We start from the raw sequence: 23474 nt of genomic DNA, 5'->3' as shown, positions 1-23474 counted from the left end.
GTGCACTAATTTCTTGACCAAGGCCTTGGGATCTGGTCAAAAGTGTTGCACTGTAAAGGGAATAGGGTGCCGTTTGGGACGTAACCCCAAAGGCTGAGTCCAGCTATGCTAAATTATCTAGGCTAGAGCTAGCGTATACAGCCTCTGAACGGACTTGGTGCTATTAACAAGACCCGTTGTTCCCCCAGGTTTTTGCTTAGGCGAGATGCACAGGGGCCAAAAGGACCATTGAAAGCTGTGAACAGCAACATTTCCGATTGAATTTAAAACTATTTTGGAGGGATGCAGCTAGGTAGAGGCAGACCGCAATCGACTCACAAGGTTGGTGCAGTGGAGCAGGGTCATTACATTTGTCCACATTTCATTGATCCTAAGCTCCGGCATGTAAACTGCTGTCATTTAAGTGGAAAGTGCTCCAAACGTTCCAATAAGACTACAAATCAGATTAATAATTAAAAATAACTAAATATGCCCAGTGTCCTCAGTCACAACTCTGGTTGTTTATGCAATTTCTCCTGTCTACAAAAAAATGAGGAAAGATAATATAATATGATAATATGGCGATGCTCTTTTTTATGCAGCAGATATGAAGGACAAATATAAATGTATATCTGAGGCAAGCTGCTGGGCCGACTCTGGTCTCCCAGTAGGATTGTATTAAGTCCCAGCAGGGTTAGAGTTCAGCGTGATCGTTTACAGTACTGTGGATCTAATGCATAGAACACTGTCTAATTTTCTCCCATATGGTAAATAGCTATTGTATTGCCTGTTGGGGCTTGGCGATAGATAATGAACGTTAACGTGATGACCTATGCATATAAGTGCGCCCTAATGGAAAAGGCTAAAAATGTGTGTTTTCCAAACGACACCCTTTTCTCTGTATAGTGCACTACTTTTGGGCAAAGTCCTGCCTTACTACCTAACACTACCCAGTCAAAGGTAGTGCACTATGGAATTGGGTGCAATTTGAGACGTAGAAGCGCATTGTGTATGTACATATGTTGAGATAAGGGGGATTTGCAACACGAGCTCTTGCAGGCGCGCAATTAGATTTTTCCATTAACCATTTGTTATCTTGACTTTTTCCCGCCACTGGCTTGGCACCTTGCTGATTACAGCGCAAGCGATCGATAATTAAACCAATTGAACTCGACAGAGTTCAATTTCTGCCATTTTTTTGTGTTGTGCCTGAGACCGCTTCCTGTCACAAAGTTTTATACAACTATATTTTCAGTTGATTAACAAAAATGGTAAGCTTCTTTATTAAGTCTAGGGTTTGAGTGCCCACGTGTTTCAAAGAGGACGGAGTCTGTAGACTAACAACGTGTGCTGCTGTCCAGGGTGCTGTGTAGGTGCAGTGCTGATTCTTTCATTGGCCTACTGGTTGAGAGAAAAAGAGCTATGCTGTCGTGTAGTAGCCTTCCGCTGGGCACAGACGTCAGTTCAACGTCTAGTTTTGATTTACATTTGGTTGAGTTGTCAACTAACGTGAAATCAACACAAATGTCACAATGTCATTGGATTTAGGTAAAACGTTGGGTGATAAAAATACGAAATTCCCTTATATTGCTGAATTTTTTCAAATCCAATTAGTTTTGCACATCATCACATTGCATTTTTGTTGTTGTAATTACGTTGATTCAACCGGTTTTTGCCCAGTGGGCTAGGCCTACTAGATTTACAAAAGACTATATATTGGCTGTCGCTATATTAAAATATGTTTCTCGATCATTCCCAGCAGCTCAGTGATGAGAGGGAAAAATATCTCATCTCGCTCCAAAAGGGAAATCAAATATTTCCAGTGACATCATTCTAACGGACCTTTGGCGCGTTTTCTCTCACAGTATTTAATAAATATTCATGTCATAGCCTCTGGGCTTGTTACGCAACAACATGTTAAATTAATTATTTGAATCCATTTCATATTCTTTTAGCACCCCTCAGATGCATGGTGAGGGTTTGAAAAACGGTAGTTCACCGTTCCTTTTCGTTTGACTCCGCAAGCGTGAGGAGGACATGTTTTCTCTGTGAGGAAATGTAGCCTACATGGACTCAATCACTGACTAATTATCTATTTGCTTAGCCTATGATAATGGAATGTTTCATGCATTTACTTTGCCTAACGTTTTTCTGTGGGTTGCTGAATTGGGTGACAAGATATTGTCTATTCCTGCATGGATGTGCAAACACGAGAAACTTGATGCCAACTGGTCCGATGAAGGTATAGTGCAGACAATGAATTATAATTTTATTTGAATAAAGTGAATAAAGTAACTCCTTGCAATGAATATGTCAGAGACACATTTGAACCGGAATCCTCAGTAGTCTACCTCACAAATGTTGAAGAAAAAAATCCATAAGCAGAATTTCAAGTTTTATAAGGCATCTAGGAGTTCAGACTAAGGAGTCCAGACTATAGGCAAAATACAAATAGTCTAATGTAATACTGTTAATTTGAATGTATGTCATGCATAATAGATTGTGTGATGAACACACAGGCAAGTAGATTCATTGTATGAGTGACACAACCCGTCCCCACGTGGGAAATAAAACATGACACTGCACCGAGATTGCATCAGATAAACAAACCTGTGGGGAAATATTGGGATGAATGAGACACATGCCAACTGGTGGAAGGTGAGAAAGAGAGAGAGAGAGAGAGAGAGACAGACAGACAGACAGAGAGACAGACAGACAGACAGACAGACAGACAGACAGACAGACAGACAGACAGACAGACAGACAGACAGACAGACAGACAGACAGACAGACAGACAGACAGACAGACAGACAGAGAGGGAAAGAAAGAGAGAGAGAGACAGAGACAGACAGAGAGAGAGAGAGAGAGAAAGAGAGACAGACAGGGAGAGAGAGAGAGAGAGAGAGGGAAAGAAGAGAGAGAGAGAGAGAGAGAGAAAGAGAGACAGACAGGGAGAGAGAGAGAGAGAGAGAGAGAGAGAGAGAGAGAGAGAGAGATAATACTCTGTGGTATAGTCAGAGAGAGGGACTCTGCCAGGATCCTCACTCTAGGGACATGGGGAGTGGCTTCCTTTAAGGTGGAACTTCAGACACATAGGCTATACTTGGCCTAATGGAATACAAAAGTTAGCTCAAATGCAATCACTTCAATGCACTGTACTGATATATGACTTCGAAACGACTGTAGTTTAATCTAATAAAAAAAAATGTTTTTGGGATGGATTTAAATGCCAGTTCAACTTCAGAATGTAAAGAATGTAAAGCAGACTGCCATCTACAAGATATTTACTCCTAGTAAAACCAATTAATCTTCTCCTATTCTCACTTCTGTATTTGTAAATGTGAATTGCAGACCATAATAATAGCAGCCTAAGAAACTCAATCCTAAAACAGTATAGGCTTAGTAGCCGTGCTTTATCTTACTCGGTCCTGCATTTCCTGACGGACATAATAGTACACGACTCCCGTTATGCAGTGGTGTAAAACATATATAATATGCTTCCAATCGCCCCGGTCCACCTTAAATAAAAGGCTGGACGTGATTAAGCAGCACAACCTGCTTCCTCCCCACTGTGCTGCAGAGAACCTGCCTCAACGCTGCCCTCATCCCGGCTGTAGCTAGCCTATAAAAACTAGAACAAGCAGAGCTGAGACCTCACAGTTATAGACTATAGCTCTGTGGTGTTGAAACCACCTGCCTGAAAACACACTTAGCGGCTGCAACACCGCACACATGCCAGGAAACATGCCTGGAATCAGGGAGGGACACTCTTGGCAACTTTTCCTACTTTCTTTATTGGTTTTGGAGGGGTCGACGCAAGATTTCGGACAGACCCAGTTTATTTGCACGTCTGTGCCCAAGGATATGGACTTGTGCGCGGCTACGATGCAGAACAGCGGTCCGGCGGAGGACTTGAAGACGACAGTGATGCAATTGAGGGAGACCGTGTTACAGCAAAAGGAGACCATTATGAACCAAAAGGAGACAATCAGGGAACTAACGTCCAAGTTGAGCCGGTGTGAGAGCCAGAGTCTGCCCGAGGCGGGAGCGGGAGCGGGAGGCCGGAGAATAGTACCGGGCGCCAAGAACACTATGGGGGACGTATCAAGGGGTCCTCAGGACACTCTCGCTCAACTAGGACAGACTTTACAGACTCTCAAACAGAGGTTGGAGAATCTTGAGGTATGCATTGGCGTTTGTTTGACCTCCCTATTTTGAGCTAGTAATTTGGATTGCAGGTTGAGCTTTCAATCAACTTTGAATCCTTTTTACGCGTTTCCAATCGGCTCAGTTGGTTGTATAGCCAATAGTGCTCAATGTGCTAGTTATAAGTGCTCTATATAGTTGTGAATTGCTTGCTATAGGGTTATTTCAGTCCAGTCACTAATGCTATAGACCTATTTAAAGCTATTTTTCCGCATCCAGACATAAAGTAATTACTCTAGAGCACTACATAAAGCAGCACCACACTCCTGATAAGGACAGATAGACGCCTCATCTTTGGACCAATTTATGCATTTGATGCAAATTGCCGAGGCAGTAAGCCCTCCACAAACGAGCTAAGCACCAGAGCTTTACCCACGACGAGTCCCGCCTCGCACATGTAGGAGTGTATAATTAAACCCCAAAGTTATTTTAATCGTCTCATCTTGTCTGTTCCTCTGTCCTTGTTCCGTTGTACAGCAATACAGCCGAAACAACGGTACGGCCCAGGCGAATAGTCTGAAAGACCTGCTTCAGAACAAGATTGATGATATGGAGAAGCAGGTGCTGTCCCGGGTCAACACCCTGGAGGAGACCAAACCGGGTCAGAAGAACGATACGGACCAGCGGAACCGAGTGGAGTCCACGCTGACTTCCATGCATCACCGGATAACGGACCTAGAGAAAGGTGAGTGAGCTATGAGGCGAAGAGATCATACCCAAATGTACACAGTCAATATAATAGTTCTGTTCATGTGAATGATTATAAAAACGACTAAACTGATTACATTATTTTGATAATAATGTGTGCATAAAGTTTTAATAGTAAAAAAAAATTCATCCAAATGTGGTGGAATTGGCTCGCTCAATGGTTTATATGTCTAAAACAATGCCAATTTATAAAAACGGCATTTCACTTGGTTAATTGCTTGGCCCACATGAGGAATCACTCCAAACCCGCAAACCACAGTAGCTTGTCAATACAGACAGTGCCGCAGCGCAGCTCTCACCACAGTGCGTAAGGGGAGATGGGAGATGGAGAGAAGGAGGTATCTGCATTGCTTTGTATATATCATATTAACACTGTGGTGCCACGCTGGGATAATAATTCACGTGTCATGGAGCGACAGCCATTGATCGCTTTATTTCCAGTGACTGTGAACGAGACTCGTTGGTTTTGCAGGGGACATAGCGGCGCGGGAACTGTACAAGAGGGTTTTAACGATGTGCGCAGTGCTTGATAAAGCGCGTACAGTGTTGGAGACAGACAGGCTCATTTTGGAACATCGGTCAAGGTTTAGTTCCTTACTGACAACCCCAAAGGGATGGGGAGAATGAGGGGGTTGGAGGTTAGGAAGGGATGGCGCGCGTGTGTATGAGAGAGAGAGAGAGAGAGAGAGAGAGAGAGAGAGAGAGAGAGAAATTCCCTGTTTGCCCTTATCACGTGGTCACATCATAACGCAGAGAATAGGCTAGGAGAGAGATGCACAGTCTGTTCTAAGCCAATTATATAAATCAGAGCATCATCAAACTAAAAAGAAAGGAGAAAACCTTTAGTTAGGGCTCGAACATCTCTACTGGTGGAGCAAACCATGTATACGAATAAACCAATCAATCAATCACACGATATGACATAACTGACTATAACATAGGCCTATGAGTGCAATGTCAATTATATAAATCACTGAAGGGTAAACAAGTAGGCCTATGTTTCGTCCGCAGGTGGGAAAGACAACAGACCACTGGACAAGTTCCAGCTGACATTCCCGTTGAGAACCAACTACATGTACGCCAAAGCCAAGAGAACCCTGCCGGAGATGTATGCCTTCACCGTGTGTCTGTGGATTAAATCTAACGCGTCGCCCGGGGTGGGCACACCTTTCTCCTACGCTGTCCCAGGGCAGGCCAACGAGCTGGTGCTGATTGAGTGGGGGAATAACCCGATGGAGATACTCATTAATGATAAGGTAATGATCGCTGACGGAAATGGCATATTCTACACAGCATTTGGTTATACGCAAAATGGACAGATCGCCATGCGTACATGTGGTGTGCCAGACTAGCAAATTAAACTACGCAGCATTATGCAATGTCTGGGAAAGTTATGGAGACGTGACAAGCAACTTAATTATACAACTATTGCATTCATAGCCAGTGCTATGTCTGAAAACATTAAACACCGTAGCAATCATCAGTTCTAGGCCAGGCCTATTTGAACATATAGTAATGGGTGCGCTGTCCATGTTGCAGGTGGCCAAGTTGCCGTTCATCATCAACGACGGGAAGTGGCATCACATCGGCATCACCTGGACCACGCGCGACGGGATGTGGGAGGCGTTTCAGGACGGAGTGCTGCGCGGCAGTGGAGAGAATCTGGCGCCATACCATCCCATCAAGCCGCAGGGTGTCCTCGTACTGGGACAAGAGCAGGTAAGAGTGTTCACTAAATGAGGATGAACTAACTTTATGATTACATTGGTATGCAAGTCGTGATATATTATTGGGGGAAATAATTATATCCATTAGTAATGAAAATATTAGAGCACGTTTTCTCTCCAATGATCAAAGGGAGGAATATTCATATAATGGGAAAGTTGAGAGGCCTTAACGAAATTGTAAATTAAGAGGTAGCCATCTAATTAAGTAATTAAGGCCCTCGAGCTAGATATCGTGGAATACCCCCACTCAATTGGGACAATACACAATCCACTTCAAATAGAAAAGTGGCAAATCTTTAGCAATTAAGGAGTAATAGGCATATCTTGTCATGCAAAACAAATTACGTATGGTTAAATTTGGGCTTCGGTTATGGTGGAACTGTCACGAAGAGTGGCAGCTTTTTATTATAGTTTTATGATAGTTAGAAATAGAAATCAATGCATTTCCATGGTATAGGACAATTGTATTCCTTCCTCATACAGTACAGTATGATTAGCCTAGTACACACATTTGTAATAGATTGGCCATGCGTAAAAGAAAGGCCGCGTGCGTACCCAAAATTCGCGCCACTAACCTTGAACTTGTCATCTTGTTGCTCCACAGGACACGCTGGGGGGAGGTTTCGACGCGACACAAGCTTATGTGGGTGAGCTAGCAAATCTCAACATGTGGGATAGGAAGCTTTCCATCGGGGAGATTTATAACCTGGCAACCTGCAACAGCAAAGCGCAAACTGGCAACGTATTCTCTTGGTCGGAGTCCAACATTGAAATATTCGGTGGAGCTACCAAGTGGACATTCGAGCCGTGCCGTTCGCTCAACTGAACTGCATTTCGACATGAAACCAAGGCCAATCCGACATATCTGTATTTCTTTTGAGCTTCTGTCGTTCTTGTCTTCATTATGCCGTTCGTTACAGACGATTTGGTATGTATTTAATGATAAGCTTAAACCTGGGATTTCTATTAGATATTTATGTACGAAACAACTTTTTTTGATCTTGAGAAAAATCTAATTCGTCTTGGAAACCTCAGTTGGACAGTGTTGGTATCTGTTTGTTTGGTTTTCTATTGGAGTTTTGTTGCAAGCGCACTTTAGCATTTTTGATTCGCTTATTTTGTCTTGGACTGGCAGCTGGGCAATCCACGCCTTATGTTGGACAATTCTCAGCAGAGTGCGGAATTTATGGAGCCAGCCTCTAGAGTGGAACTCACGCTGTCTGTCCAAGTATTGTCAGTATTTGACGCCGTGAAAATGATACAGCGCCCTTCAAATCCCTCAACCTCACCCACCCCTCCGGATCTTGCACTGTGAATGACGAGAGCCATGTAGAGAGAGGACGCCGAGGGTACGTTGAAGGACATTGCAAAGTCGGACTGTAGAAATCATTTGTAATTGTCGTTCGCTTCAAAGTGTTGTAAACGAATGTCGTTAATTGCCAACATGCTACAAAGCCTGGGTGCCTTGGGCAGGTGCAAATATTCAGCACATTATTTTTATGTTGCAAATTATATGTATTGTTTGTTTTGTATTTATTTTGAGGGAGGGTGGGAGAGTTTCTTGTTATTATTCTGATAAATGTAATTTAATTGAGGTTTGTTCACGGATATGATGACGTGTTTGGGCAGGTGTTTGTACTACCGGTATCTGTATTCAGAATGTTACGGTGTCTGTATAGTAACAGCATGACTGAGTGACAGAACGCTGCCACATCGTCGTCGACATCTGCTTGACTATCCTTTCTGGGACTGGGTGGTTTTCTACTGGATTGTTATATGCTCCAAGCATGGCAACACTGAAAGATATGAAAAAGATCTAATTTTTTAAATAAAATTGTGATACATAAGAGTTAAAAGTGTACTAATGGGCTGGCATTAATGGTATGCATCAAACGGTGTGGATGAGAGAGAGAGAGAGAGAGAGAGAGAGCGGGATAACGTGGGAGAGAAAGGGAGAAACAGAGAGCAAGCGAGAGAACGATAATTATTGCTGGTTAAATCTGATTTAATCTTGCCACATGGTGTAGGAGAAAGACGTTAGTGCTGGATAAGTGAAAAAAACGCCTGAACTCAGACTGAAGGTCAGAGAGGTGCTGGGAACAACTGAAACTGTGTGCGGTGTCTCTTTTTAGCTGACTGCAGAAGACAACACTCCCAAATGCTTTGTGGTGTGTGCGTGCGTTTGAGGCGCGCACATTCTGCCCTAATGAAAGCGAGGCTGTTGAAAGAAGAAAACGCCTAGTCATATCACCCCCCTTTTCAAGAGTCAGCTCAATCGGTCGCAATGCAATCTGAACCAAACCTACATAAAGAACCATGCTATACTGTAGCCTATACTGCTCTATTTTGTTCTGTATCAGTTTACTGTGTTGTGTTAAGTGCCATCTTCTCCCATCACATGCATCATGTAACAAAACACTGCAGTCCTGGATGCTGATGGTCTTGTACTTTGACAGTTACTGCATTGAGCTGAGTCAGTTATTATTCGTTATCACCCACGTATCAGATGGTGTAACAAACATCTCAAAGAAGAACCCACATTTTACTCTGCCTCTTGCAGCATGGCTTTTGGAGAAATTGTGCAGCTTGCACCATCACGCTTGGCTTGCTGTTACCATATAAATCTATGGCCGTTACTTATAAATCCCCTGGATAGTTAGTTATCCAGAGGGAGAACGGGGAGGGAAGGTCTCTTAAAAGACCAGTTAGAAAAATGATCTTCCCTAGGGGCCAACATTGATCAGATAGCGAGGAATGAGCGGCTATAGGCCTTAGTTAGTAGGTAGCCAGAGGGAGAGATGGGAGATGTAGTCCCTGACAGAAAGAGAAAGAGGTCCCTTGAGGGGACAGACCCTCATTAGCTCGGACAGAACATTCACACACAGCCTCACTGACCCAGAGACTCATTCTCCCAAGGTGCACTACCTCTTACCCAAGGTCAAGAGCCCAGCAACAAAGTAAGGAGGTGGGAGCTCTCCTTTAGAGAACAGGCGTCCTTGCTCTTCTCACTATCATAATTTCACCCTCATACAGAACACACACCAAACTGGACTGGTTACACCTGAGGCCTGTTTCTGAAGGGTCGAGAGAGTACATTGGACTGGTAAACAATGCTGGAGAAAGGTTGGAATTGCATAATGAGTCTAGGGGGTGGCCTAAAACTAGTGGGTTGAACCAACAGTAATTCAAAAACTTATGGGGGAGCTTGTTTTACACGTTCAACACAGGGAGCCAGGGGCATAAAGTAAGTTCAGGACGGAGGGGGGCGATCCGGAGGGGTGCTGATAAATATGAGAATTTTGCATTTTTGAAACAGCTTTTTCCTTAAATCTACAGCCATAATCATTATGCCTATTTCTATGTCAAAAATATGTATATTTTTCTGCATAGGTTATATAAGCATACCTCTTTATTTTAATTAAAGATGCACATTGATTCTTTAAGAACTTTTAAACACTGGAATATAGCATCATAGCCCAAGAATGAAAGCAATTTTAGTATTTTCTAAGGTCTACTGTAGCAACCTTGCCAGCAGGCATGCCAGCTACGATAGTTTGACAAGCTACTCTAACTTGATTGATAGCCTGAAATGGCTTGGTAGCTAGTTAAGAGGTTGGGAGATTGGGAAGCTATCTAGCTCGCTAGCTAAAGCAAACTTCAAACATTTGCTACAGTAGGTGGCTAGTATTATAGACGAACAACAAAACATTTTCATTTTATTTATTTATCAAGAAGGAATCAATAGGCTACATAGCTTACGAGTCATGCCCATCACCGGCTAAAATCAAATCAAACGCTCTGTGTGGTCATTCAACACTCTCTTTCCTCCACTGATGATACTGTCTGCATGCACTAGAGTCCTCAAACTCAACTCTGGACTTCGAAGCCAGTTCCACTGCGTTCTTTCATTTCCCCCCTCTAATCAGGGACTGAATTAGACCTGGGACACCATGTGTGTGCAATTCATTATCAGGTAGAACAGAAGACCAGCAGGCTCCGGACCTCGTAGGGTAAGAGTTGAATACCCCTGCACTAAAGCATCTAGTGTCCTGCCTAGCATTTCTTTGCTCCATGGTATACCTTGGAAGGAACCACTTACTAGGGAGAATGGGGAAGGGGGTACTCTTTGCCTGGTCCAGTAAGTGTGCCCCCTCCGCAAAATGCCACTGCCAGATATTTTTATCAATAATTATGATAAAACGTGGTCTTAAAAATGACATTTTGTAATCAATTTAACATCTGAAAAATTTAAAAGACGACACATCTGAGGGGGAACTTCGCCTTGTGCCCCCTATGGGCATGACACCTCTGCAGGGAACAGAGGTGTATATTTATTTAGTCCAGGACTAGGACATCCTACACACTCAATTCACTAGTCAACAAATCACCAAGCCTGTGATTAGTTTACGCTGGTGTGCTACTACTGAAATAGATTAGAAATGGAAGTGGCTGGGTGGCCCGAGGACAGGGTTGAGAATCACCCAAACAGCACGTTGACAAGGGATGAGGCTCCACTATACTGTCCAACCAACAGCAGGGTCAAAGGAGAGGAGAGGAGAGGAGGGTGATCTACTGCCACAGTATAAGTTTATAGCCAGCCTCTCAGTTGATGTCACCACAAAGCACCCGTCAATGGCCGACTGGCCATGCCATCATAATCACTGGGGCTGCTGATTACTACGCTGCTCACTAATTCCCTGCTAGCGTAATGCTGCTAAGCTGTAGGTGGTGTAGTGCATTGCTAGAGTACGACCGTGCATTTGTGAAGTGGTCATCTGAATATTCTTTGTGCCAGGAGACGTCATCAATTGTACCCGGCATACATTCCCTTGAAAAATGTAAATAACTGATCTCAAAAGGATCAACCTATGAAAGACATGAAATCCCATATATAACATGATCACTTTCCTGTCAAACGGACCTAGACTTGAGTTGATCCGGATAACTGTAATTTCAGATCCTAATTTAAGTAATTAATAATTATCCAATCCATAAATCAATGCCCTCAATCTTAATTCAAACAGACAAACCATTAAATAAAACAACGAAATCCACAAGGACAATATGAAAACAGTAATAGACTTTAGTGTAAGGATTTCTGCCAAGGGTTATTACATATGATGCTTTTATATTCTCATTTACATTAGATAACGATTTGCTGGGCAAGCACCATTTTTTAGGGCACCCCTCTTGCCTATATGTAAACATCTGTTATTTCTCATACCATAGAGGTTACCATGAGGTGCCCTACTTCACAATTCAGGCTTCAACCCTCTTTATAGAGCTACGTTTTGTAATCAGTGTTCCACAATGCAATGGATCTCCAGTCAACCGCTCGTAAATAACTATCTGGAATGAAAGAATCAGCCTGAAATATTGGTTCGCACATACATATTCTCTCAGTATTGAGCACTGACCTGGTAAGCTCCTGGAATGCTCTTTTCTCTTTGCAATACAGTGCTACTGTAAAGACAATAGGCAAGGATAGCCGTTTTATTTCAAGGATAATGGCACATAAGTTATGAAGGAAAGAACATGATTTATGTAATTCTCCAACAAAGATACTACTTTTTATATGCAATGATACACAAAACGTGACACACTATGTTATGTTCAGTTCACCACCAAACCAATGACCACTGTCAACCAACGTACACCACAGCCGGAAATACCACCATATCAAGATTGAAATATGTTCAAATCCTCCAGATCAATGTCATGATCAGTTCACCTCACCACAAAACCGATAATCTCTGTCAACCAATATTGCCATATCTGTCACCATATCCATCGACAAGATCAGTAAGATTCATGGTGCCTCCCCAGCAATGTAAATCTTTCCTAGGGAGGAGTTTTTTGTTCAGATTGAGTGGATAAAGAGATGACATTTCAGCTGTCTCATTAATTCATAACCTGTCCCAGGTGGCACTAGTCTCTGGGAGGAAGTTGAATAATGCTCTAGTGCAGAGGAGCAGTCCTACCTCTTGTTGAGTCGGGTAGCACCAACTTGCACAACACCACGAGCCATATTGAGAGCCTGGGGTTGCTGTGCTAAAACATGCAAATGCAAAATGCAAGGAAAATCTGGAAATCCCGTCCCAGAACCCTTTTTCCCCACACTCCCTTATGTATTGTGCACTGCAAGGCCTGTTTACTACAGATGTATGATCTTAATTCGATCACCCTGTTGCAGGAGTACTTTCCTGCAATGCAGGACATTTTAAATGTGCAGTATATTTGAGGTTTAAAAAGGCTTCAAGTTTGTAATTTCCACCCTTACGAAAAATGTATCAACCCCTACAAAAATGTAAATGTATTATTATCCACATAATAATTCTAATTTCCTGTTGCTGATGGATTCTTTTCCTGCTGTTGTCACACCCTGATCAGTTGCTTGTTATCCCTGGTGTATTTGTCCTGTGTTTCTCGTCTCTCTGTGCCAGTTCGTCTTGTATGTTCCAAGTCAACCAGCGTGTTTTTCCCGTGCGCCTGCCTTTTCTATTGTCTTTTACTAGTCCTCCCGGTTTTGACCCTTGCCTGTTTCCTGGACTCTGAACTGGTTTTGACTTTTTGCCTGTCAACTACCATTCTCTTGCCTACCCCTTTTGGATATAATAAATATCTAAGACTCAAACCATCTGCCTCCCTTGTCTGCATCTGGGTCTCGCCTGTAGCAAACTGGCTGAAATGAAGATCCTACATCTGTATGCAGGGCTGTCAGTGTGTTATTTCAGCCTGTGCAACATGCAGGCAACAGTTCCCTCTTTTATCATAACTGCACTGAACAGAAGGGGGATTCTACTAACAGCTGAGGACTAAAAGTGGGCCATCCAACAGCCGAGTGTTTAAAGAGAGATAAAGGGAGAAAGCCACACCTCCCTCCCTCCTCCTCCTCTCTTCTCCTCCTCTGGTCCTCTTCCATGGAGAGGTAGTCACAGAAGGCATTTAACGAGCAGTGGAGTCTTCCGGGCTGGATGCAGGCTGGGATAATGAGCCCGCGCACAGGTAAGGTCGGGATCCATGTGGTTCTTCCTCCTTATAGGGAGGCCTCTGACGGCACAGCTCCACTACAGTTGGACAGAGACTGGAGAAAGCGAGAGAGAGAGAGAGAGAAAGAGAGCAAGAGAGAGCGAGAGGGAGATTCTCTAGCTTCCTATTCCAACCCAAAACGTAGACTACAAGAAACATTCCTGGCCTTCTGTGTCCATTGCTCTCTTTTCCGATTCCTCAGAAAGAAATCCTTCCATCAGAGGTAAGATGAATGTCGATGGTGGGTGTGAGTCAACCCAAAGACAAGCAGGAGACGCATATCTAGCCTGAAGGAGATCCTTACGATCCAGACTTTGTCCATTCCAAGTTTGACCCACTCGAATGCTGTATCCTTCTCCAGTAGCACCAGCAGGATGGATGGTATTGGTGTGAGTCAGTAAAGGCTGAGCTATAGGTCCACAGATGGAGGATCTCTATGCCTGCGGCTCTCTGACCTCTCAGGTGAGTTCAAGGTTCAGACAGGTCCAGCCCAGTGGTTCTGACCAGCTGTTAATGGCTGTGTACCAGACAACACTGCCCAGACACTGGGCAACAAGGTCAGTCGGGCAGCTGTGGAAACCTGGCTAAAAGACGGTACACAGGCCAATATAACCTCTCCAGCTCCCATCGCGCCACCTCCATCTGTCCTGAATCATTGATGAGTAGCCTAGCCTAGCTTAGCATTAGCAACCCTGCGTTCTTTTCCCCCTTACCGGCGCCAGCATGAAAAATGCACGAGTGACGCACATCAACAGGAAGTTGAAGAGGAACGGGGAAGATGCAGCAAGGGGATGAGGGAAACACATAAGGATCTCCACCTTAGTGAGTCATTACTTGTTTAAAAGGGGGAGTTTCTGGTAGCAGCTCTCTGAGGGCTCTCTAAGGCAGAGTGATGAGATGGAGATCGGATTCAGGAAGGGGAACAGAGTTTAGGGGGTATCAGGCATGACAGCAGTTAACAAGGAAGAGGACTGGTGCAGTGGGACGTTCTGTAACACCGAGAGCACACTGTACAGAGAGAGAGAGAGAGAGAGAGAGAGAGAGAGACAGTCACTGATACCTTCCCCACCTATCTTTCTCCCTCTCTCCATACCTCCCTCCACCCCTCTCTATCGTGCTCTCTCTTTCTCCTTATATCTGTCTTTCTCCTTCTCTCGCTCTCTCATTTCTCTGCCTGTCCCAGGGGAGCCAGTTATACACCACATCTCACAGAAACAGGTCATCCACCAGAGGAGGCGAGGGATTTCCATAATACAAAGAAGCTGACATTGAACTGATCCTTGCATTGACTAAACAGTGTTGAGAGAAGAGGAGAGGAGGGGAGAGAAGACTGGCAAGGAGAAGAGAGGAGAGGGGAGGAGGGGACAGTTGAAGAGAGGGACGGGAGAGGAGAGGAGAGGAGGGGAAAGGAGAAGAGAGGAGAGGAGGATAAGTCACAGCCATGTGGTGGAGATCATAGGAACCTAAGGGGGCGTGAATGCAGGTGTATAGAAGAACCCAGGAGAAGGCTGTGTGGGATGAATGTGGTCTGTCCCAAACGGTGACCACCTAGAGCTGGAAAGGGGAAGGGTGTAAATTGAGCTATGTAATCTCCCCAAGGTCCCTCAATTAGGCGCTTTCACATATTCAAGGTCACTTGTAGCAGAAGTGACCTTGGCTGTAGTGTAGGCATTAAGGGCATATGATAACACCTTTTTTTACCACAGCTCCCCCTTGAGTGATCACAGCTCTAATGGAAGAGCTTGTCTGTGTGGGACCAGGATTCAGTGGGAGAAAGGGGGAGAGAGGTAGAGAGAGAGAGAGTTAGAGAAAGCATGTTATGGAGGGAGAGGTAGAGTGAGAATGGTAGAGGGAGCGCTGTGGGACGGGGGGTCAGATGACAGTGGAACGGAATATGATAGATGCCGTCGGGCCAGCAGACACATACTGTACATATTCCATCTCACAGCCAGGTCGGGGAATGCCGATGATGCCAGCTCTCTCTCTCTCTCTCTCTCCCTCATCCCTCCGTGCCCGAGCGCCGCAATATCAGCATGAATAATTGAACATTGAACGAGCCCGAATCGGGGATTGGAGAATTTCTGTTGCGGATATCTTGAGGCGGCAGCCGTAGAGACAGCAATGGCTTTTTCCAAACACACCACCCCCTGTATTCAACAGTTTGTGTCGAGGAGAGGGGTTATCTCCTTGGGGATACACGAGAACAACAATAACACAAATCCTCACCCGGAAGGGGATCTGCTAGCTAAATGTCGGAGCTGGCAGTTCTATCCTGGACTATGCCTTTAATCTCTACAGTACAGTACCTGCAATCTGATTAGAGTACTGTAATGTAATCATCTGTGCGGACTGGAGACCTGTTGTTTACCTGTGGGGAACATTTAGCTATATTGGTAGTTGAGGATACTTGTGACAGACAGGTATTAAGGAGATGGTAGCCCCCCCCCCCCCCAGTGCTAGACACACAGGCACAAGCGCGCACACACACTATATGGAGGTGTGACAAGAGGAGACGTATTACACTCTGTGTTGCTCCACACGCCTCAATCGCCTTGCCACTACCCACCCACAATCGGGGCGCCGCACCCCTGCATTATTAGGTGTCGCGGGCTGTGCCAGCCACTCATAAGCACGCACGTACGTCCACTCGTGCGCGCACACACACACACACACACACACACACACACACGAGCATGCGTATATACTCATGCACGCATCTCCTTAAACAGTTACTTCTCCAAGAAGAAATGCGATGTCACCTGTCTGTAGTGTGAGCAGGCATACTGTCACCTGTCTGTAGTGTGAGCAGGCATACTGTCACCTGTCTGTAGTGTGAGCAGGCATACTGTCACCTGTCTGTAGTGTGAGCAGGCATACTGTCACCTGTCTGTAGTGTGAGCAGGCATACTGAGTCAGTGAGTCAGAGAGAGAGTGTGTCTGTGTCTGTCTGTGTGAGAGAGAAAGAACAAAAGACAGTGTGTGTGTGTGTGTGTGTGTCTGTGTGTGTATGTCTTTGTGTGTCTGTGTGTGTATGTCTGTGTGTATGTGTCTGTGTGTATGTGTGTGTGTGTCTGTGTGTGTATGTCTGTGTGTATGTGTCTGTGTGTGTGTCTGTGTGTGTGTGTGTGTGTGTCTGTGTGTATGTGTCTGTGTGTGTGTCTGTGTGTATGTGTCTGTGTATGTGTCTGTGTATGTGTGTGTGTGTGTGTAGGTGTGGGTGTCTGTGTGTGTGTCTGTGTGAGTGCCTGCCAACCTGTATCTCAGGCCTGATGTAAATTCCAATTTGGGCAGCAGATAGACCAGACAGAAGGGCTTTTTAGGTAAATGGGGCTGTAATCAAATAGCAGCAGGTGTAACCTCCTTAATTGCACATCTGCTATTGTAAAGGTCACAGCTATTGGACACAACTGGTGAATAGGGAAATAGAGGCAGAACTCGCAGTAAAACTCCTTTCCCAATGATTAGCAGTCTAATGGACTTAGCCTAAAACAGGCAGACCACATGCTAGCACACTAAACCCCAGAAAATGAGATATAGGCAGCCAAGAGAGTTAGCTACTAAGCTACCACATGGCAACTATGGTACTTAGTATATAAACACACAGTTCTGGTTGGCACAAGCCGCACAATATCAGTGTCTCGACTTCTCAATTCAGTAAAGCTTTATTGGCAGAAACCACAGTAGACGTGTAAATATTGCCAAAGCAGACAGGTTTTGGACAATAAATGAAAATAACTTTGGATCACATGTTCTGGAGTGCAGAATTCTTTCAACAGATTTGACCCTTTCTATTTATTTACACTATATAATATTTTGGGACTGAGGCCTGGCAGACAAGAGAAGGAGAGACAGTATCAAAGACTGTAATTCAGAAACTGAGAGAAATCCAGGCAGAGGGAACAACATGGGATTGCAGCACTGACTAACACTAAAATGACTCCACGCAGACACTACAAACAGATAGCGAGAGAGACAAAGAGAGACAAAGAGAGACAAAGACAGATAATAATACAACACACATACAGTCTTGAAGACATCACAGACAATATGCTTAGGGACTGATGCAGGGAGGAATCAGAAAGAATGAAACAGAGAGAGAAAAATTATGAAAAGAGAGAGAGAGACCTGAGGAAGCCCCGAGAGAGAGAGACCCGAGGAATCCCTGAGAGAGAGAGACCCGTGGAAGCCCTGAGAGAGAGAGACAGACCTGAGGAAGCCCTGAGAGAGAGAGACCTGAGGAAGCCCTGAGAGAGAGAGACCTGAGGAAGAACTGAGAGAGACCTGAGAAAGAACTGATAGAGAGACCTGAGGAAGCCCTGAGAGAGAGACCTGAGGAAGTCCTGAGAGAGAGAGAGAGAGAGAGAGAGAGAGACCTAAGGAAGTCCTGAGAGAGAGCGAGACCTGAGGAAGCCCTGAGAGAGAGAGAGAGACCTGAGGAAGCCCCGAGAGAGAGAGAGAGAGAGAGAGACCTGAGGAAGCCCTGAGAGAGAGAGACCCGTGGAAGCCCTGAGAGAGACAGACCTGAGGAAGCCCTGAGAGAGAGAGAGACCTGAGGAAGAACTGAGAAAGAGAGACCTGAGAAAGAACTGATAGAGAGACCTGAGGAAGCCCTGAGAGAGAGAGACCTGAGGAAGTCCTGAGAGAGAGAGAGAGACCTGAGGAAGCCCTGAGAGAGAGAGAGAGAGACCTAAGGAAGTCCTGAGAGAGAGAGAGACCTGAGAAAGAACTGAGGGAGAAAGGTACTGAAGCACTTGTTCTTGCACATCTGGCGATTACGGTTGAAAACATCAGGTTTGACCTTATGAGTTGGAACCATGGAACCATGGTGTACTGGAGCAACCATCCCCACCCCTCACACGAATTACTTCAGTGTTGTCCCTGTGAGAGGAAACCGAAGCCCTCTGCACAGTGAAAGAAATCACTTCACATACTGGTACTGGAGATGAGTTAAAACACATTTTGCCCTCGTTGCACGTGTGCGGGAGGGAGGGATGCAAGTGTGTGTGTATGTGTGTGTGTATGAGGGAGAGAAATATATATATATATATATATATATATAGAGAGAGAGAGAGAGAGAGAGAGAGAGAGAGAGAGAGAGAGAAATAGAGATGATTTCTATCCCATCAGACCTGGGCCCCATCCTAACTCTTTACTTAATAGACCTATGAGAGGTCACAAACAACATGGTAGACACACATATCTGTAAACAAACAGGTGTAGGGCTGATTCAGTGAGTGAAAGAGTGAAGATGAGAGAAGATGAATACAAGAGTTGTGGTGGGGTTGGTGGGGAGTGTTAGTGTATGTAGGTTCACCTGTGGCTTCCTCTTTCATACTTAAAATCAAATCAAATACACATATTTAGGCGTTGTTATTGCGGGTGTAGCGAAGTGCCTGTGTTCCTAGCTCCAACGGTGCAGTAGTATCTAACAATTCACACAAATCTCAAAATAAAAGAATGGAATTAAGAAATGTATAAATATTAGGACGAGCAATGTCAGAGTGGCATTGACGAGAACACAGTAGAATACAGTATATTCATATGAAATGAGTAAAACAGTATGTAAACATGATTACAGTGATCAGTGTTGCATTATTAAAGTCACCAGTGACTCCATTTCTATGTACTGTACATAGGGCAGCAGCCTCTAAGGTGCAGGGATGAGCCGGCTAGTGACAATGACTAAGTTCAGGGCAGAGTACTGAGTGGAGGCTGGCTAGTGATGGCAATTTAACAGTCTAATGGCCTTGAGATAGAGGCTGTTTCTCAGTCTCTCGGTCCCAGCTTTGATGCACCTGTTTTCCCTTTGTAATCCCCTTTGTAAACCAATGCCAGGTCAGATACAGTACAAAGTAATCCAACATGGTAAACAAACACAGGTACACAAGGTGGAGGGGTGACTCGGTGAGTGAAAGAGTGTGACAGGAGAGGAATAAAAGAGGGGGTGGGGGTGGTGGGGAGGGTTTGTGTATGTGAGTGCACTTGTGGCTTCCTCTTTCATTCTTCCTCAGTAAACCAATGCCAGGTCAGATACAGTACAAAGTAATCCAACATGGTAAAAAATACAGATATACAATACAAGGTGGAGGGGTGACTCAGTGAAAGAGAACGATAGTACAACAACAAAAACATAATCGAGTCATAACAGTCAAGAGCCATCATCTACATCCCAAACGTTAGAAAAGTCAGTACAGTACTTTTAAAAAGTATGAGTCCTTGCATTGTACTCAAAGTTTTTCTTAAGGTCAAATGCCTTGGCGTCGGTTCGACTCGTACAATAGCCCAGATACAATTTCAGACCTCTCTAGCTCTTTATTAGTGCATGCCTGGCTGGAACATTGTGGGTCGTGAAAACCTTTCTGTACACCGCAGTAATTGCCTGGCATTGAGGAAGAAAAGGTTGTCTAGGTTTGAATGGCCAACCTGTTTTGATTCTCTTCCCTGGTACACATGAAGATATGAATGTGGAAAGTTATCATTCTTCGACTGGATTAGGAGAGAGAGAGAAAATGTGTGTTTGCTTCTTACGATGGCATGCTTTGTCCCTCATCACCTGGCAACTGAATGACTGATGTTTCAAAGTCCAACTTCATTCTACCCAGTTTGACGGATTACATTAAATTGGAAATTTCATTTTAGACATTTAGTGTAATAAGTCAGACAGTTTTATCCAGAGCGATTTACAACACGTACATCAAGTGCAATCAAGCAAGGAAGCTGAAAAAACCCTGCAATAATGGATTGTGAGATTTCAAACCCACAAACAACCGCATTATACAAGCATCATAAGGTGTCAAACCCAAGTTCTCCTGACTAAGGGCTGGATTCAATCCGTAGTGCCGAAGTTCAGCGCTCTAAAATGGCGCCGGAAGAAATGGCAGCAGTTTTACGGGCGCCTAACCAATTGTGCTATTGTGTTTTTCTTGCGTTATTTGTAACTTATTTTGTACATAATGTTTCTGCCACCGTATCTTACGGCAAAAAAGAGCTTCTGGATATCAGGACAGCGACCACTCACCTCGGATTAGACTAAGATTTTTTCTTCAACGAGTAGGACGCACAGGATGTACTTCAGACACCTGACAAGGCCAACATCCCTGTCATTGGCAAGAAAAAGAGATGCAGGTACAGAGGACACAGAGCGGGGTGCCTCGTAAGGATCCGCCGACGGCGAGTGGGAAATCTGCCTTTACCGTCAGTATTACTTGCCAAAGTACAATCATTGGACAATAAATTAGACGAGGTACGATCACGAATATCCTACCAACGAGACATCAAAAACTGTAACTTCTTGTTCCACTGAATCGTGGCTGAATTACGACATGGATATTCAGCTTGCGGGATATACGCTGCACTGGCTAGATAGAACCGCACACTCCGGTAAGACGAAGGGGGAGGGGGGGGGGGGTGGTCTGTGCATATTTGTAAACAACAGCTGGTGCACGAAATCTAAGGAAGTCTCTAGATTTTGCTTGCTTGAAGTAGAGTATCTCTTGATAAGATGTAGACCACACTATTTGCCAAGAGAGTTTTCATCTATATTTTTCGTGGCTGTTTATTTACCACCACAGACGGCTGATGGCACTAAGACCACATTCAGTCAGCTGTATAAGGAAATAAGCAAACAGGAAACCGCTCACCCAGAGGTGGCGCTCCTAGCGGCCAGGGACTTTAATGCAGGGAAATTTAAATCAGTTTTACCTAATTTATATCAACATGTTAAATGCACAACCAGAGGGAAAACATTCTAGCTCACCTGTACTCCACACACAGAGACGCGTACAAAGCTCTCCCTCGCCCTCCATTTGGCAAATCTAACCACAATTCTATTCTATCCTTATTCCTGCTTACAAGCAAAAATTAAAGCAGGAAGCACCAGTGACTTGGTCTATAAAAAAGTGGTCAGATGAAGCAGATGCTAAACTACAGGACTGTTTGCTAGCACAGACTGGAATATGCTCCGGGATTCCTCCAATGGCATTAAGGAGTACACCACATCAGTCACTGGCTTTATCAATAAGTGCATCGAGGACGTCGTCCCCATAGGGACTGTACGCACATACCCCAACCAGAAGCCATAGATTACAGACAACATTTGTACTGAGCTAAAGGATAGAGCCGCCGCTTTCAAGGCCTGGGACTCTAACCTGGAAGCTTATAAGTAATCCTGCTATGCCCTCCGACAAACCATTAAACAGACAAAGCGCCAATACAGGACTAAGATTGAATCGTACTACACCGGCTCCGATGCTCGTCTTATGTGGCAGGGCATGCAAACTATTACAGACTACAAAGGGAAGCACAGCCGCGAGCTGCCCAGTGACACAAGCCTACCAGATGAGCTAAATTACTTCTATGCTCGCTTCGAGGCAAGCAACACTGAGGCATGCATGAGCGCATCAGCTGTTCTGGACGACTGTGTGATCAGCTCTCCGTAGCTGACGTGAGCAAGACCTTTAAACAGGTCAACATTCACAAGGCCGCGGGACCAGACAGATTACCAGGACGTGTGCTCCGGGCATGTGCTGACCAGCTGGTAGGTGTCTTCACTGATATTTTCAACATGTCCCTGATTGAGTCGGTAATACCAACATGTTTCAAGCAGACCACCATAGTCCCTGTGCCCAAGAACACTAAGGTAACCTGCCTAAATGACTACAGACGCATAGCACTCACGTCCGTAGCCATGAAGTGCTTTGCAAGGCTGGTAATGGCTCACATTAACACCATTATCCCAGAAACCCTAGACCCACTCCAATTTGCATACTGCCCAAACAGATCGACAGATGATGCAATCTCTATTGCACTCAACACTGCCCTTTCCCACCTGGACAAAAGGAACACCTACGTGAGAATGCTATTCATTGACTACAGCTCAGCGTTCAACACCATAGTGCCCTCAAAGCTCATCACTAAGCTAAGGATCCTGGGACTAAACACCTCCCTCTGCAACTGGGTCCTGGACTTCCAGACAGGCCGCTTCCAGGTGGTGAGGGTAGGTAGCAACACATCCGCAACACTGATCTTCAACACTGAAGCCCCTCAGGGGTGCATGCTCAAGTCCCCTCCTGTTCTCCCTGTTCACCCACGACTGCGTGGCTGTCACGCCCTGGCCATAGAGAGGGTTTTGTTCTCTATTTTGGTTAGGCCAGGGTGTGACTGGGGTGGGCGTTCTATGTTCCTTTTTCTATGTTTTTGTATTTCTTTGTTTTGGGCCGAGTATGGTTCCTAATCAGAGTCAGCTGTCTATTGTTGTCTCTGATTAGGAATCATACTTAGGCTGCCGTTTCCCACCTGTGCTTTGTGGGATCTTGTTTGTGTAGCTGCCTGTGAGCAGCCCAGAACGTCAAGCTTCGTTTTCGTCTGTATTGTTTTGGTGAGTTTCATATTTATTAACCTGTTAGGGCTAGGGGGCAGTATTTGCACGGCTGGATAAAAAAAATGTACCCGATTTAATCTGGTTACTAATCCTACCCAGTAACTAGAATATGCATATACTTATTATATATGGATAGAAAACACTCTAACGTTTCTAAAACTGTTTGAATGGTGTCTGTGAGTATAACAGAACTCATTTGGCAGGCAAAACCCTGAGACATTTTCTGACAGGAAGTGGATACCTGATGTGTTGTATTACCTTTAAACCTATGCCATTGAAAAACACAGGGGCTGAGGAATATTTTGGCACTTCCTATTGCTTCCACTAGATGTCACCAGCCTTTACAAAGTGTTTTGAGTCTTCTGGAGGGAGATCTGACCGAACAAGAGCCATGGAACGATGATGGCCCATTAGACACCTGGCGCGCGAGTTCATGTTGGGTACC

General features: G+C 44.7%; 1 protein-coding gene across 1 annotated transcript; it reads left to right on the top strand.

Moving 5' to 3' along the window:
- The first annotated feature begins 3608 nt into the window (after positions 1-3608).
- LOC100380627 (neuronal pentraxin-1) lies at positions 3609-8477 on the top strand. The gene is made up of 5 exons (XM_014176836.3): positions 3609-4162; positions 4664-4871; positions 5906-6150; positions 6434-6613; positions 7226-8477. The coding sequence occupies exons 1-5, from the start codon at positions 3713-3715 to the stop codon at positions 7445-7447; spliced, it is 1305 nt and encodes a 434-aa protein (XP_014032311.1). The 5' UTR covers positions 3609-3712; the 3' UTR covers positions 7448-8477.
- The last annotated feature ends 14997 nt before the right edge of the window (positions 8478-23474 follow it).

The sequence above is a fragment of the Salmo salar genome, chromosome 02 (genome assembly GCF_965601325.2).
Source record: "Salmo salar chromosome 02, fSalSal1, whole genome shotgun sequence".
NCBI classification, from domain to species: Eukaryota; Metazoa; Chordata; class Actinopteri; order Salmoniformes; family Salmonidae; genus Salmo; species Salmo salar.
The sequence above is the reverse complement of the archived record's forward strand: the minus strand, read 5'-3'. Positions and strand labels throughout refer to the sequence as shown.

Bases quoted from the DNA above. Each gene is read 5' to 3' on its own strand.
- LOC100380627 (XM_014176836.3), top strand. From the start codon at position 3,713: ATGCCAGGAAACATGCCTGGAATCAGGGAGGGACACTCTTGGCAACTT. The intron at 4,163-4,663 runs GTATGCATTGGC...TCCGTTGTACAG, and splicing joins AGAGGTTGGAGAATCTTGAG to CAATACAGCCGAAACAACGG. The intron at 4,872-5,905 runs GTGAGTGAGCTA...TTTCGTCCGCAG, and splicing joins GATAACGGACCTAGAGAAAG to GTGGGAAAGACAACAGACCA.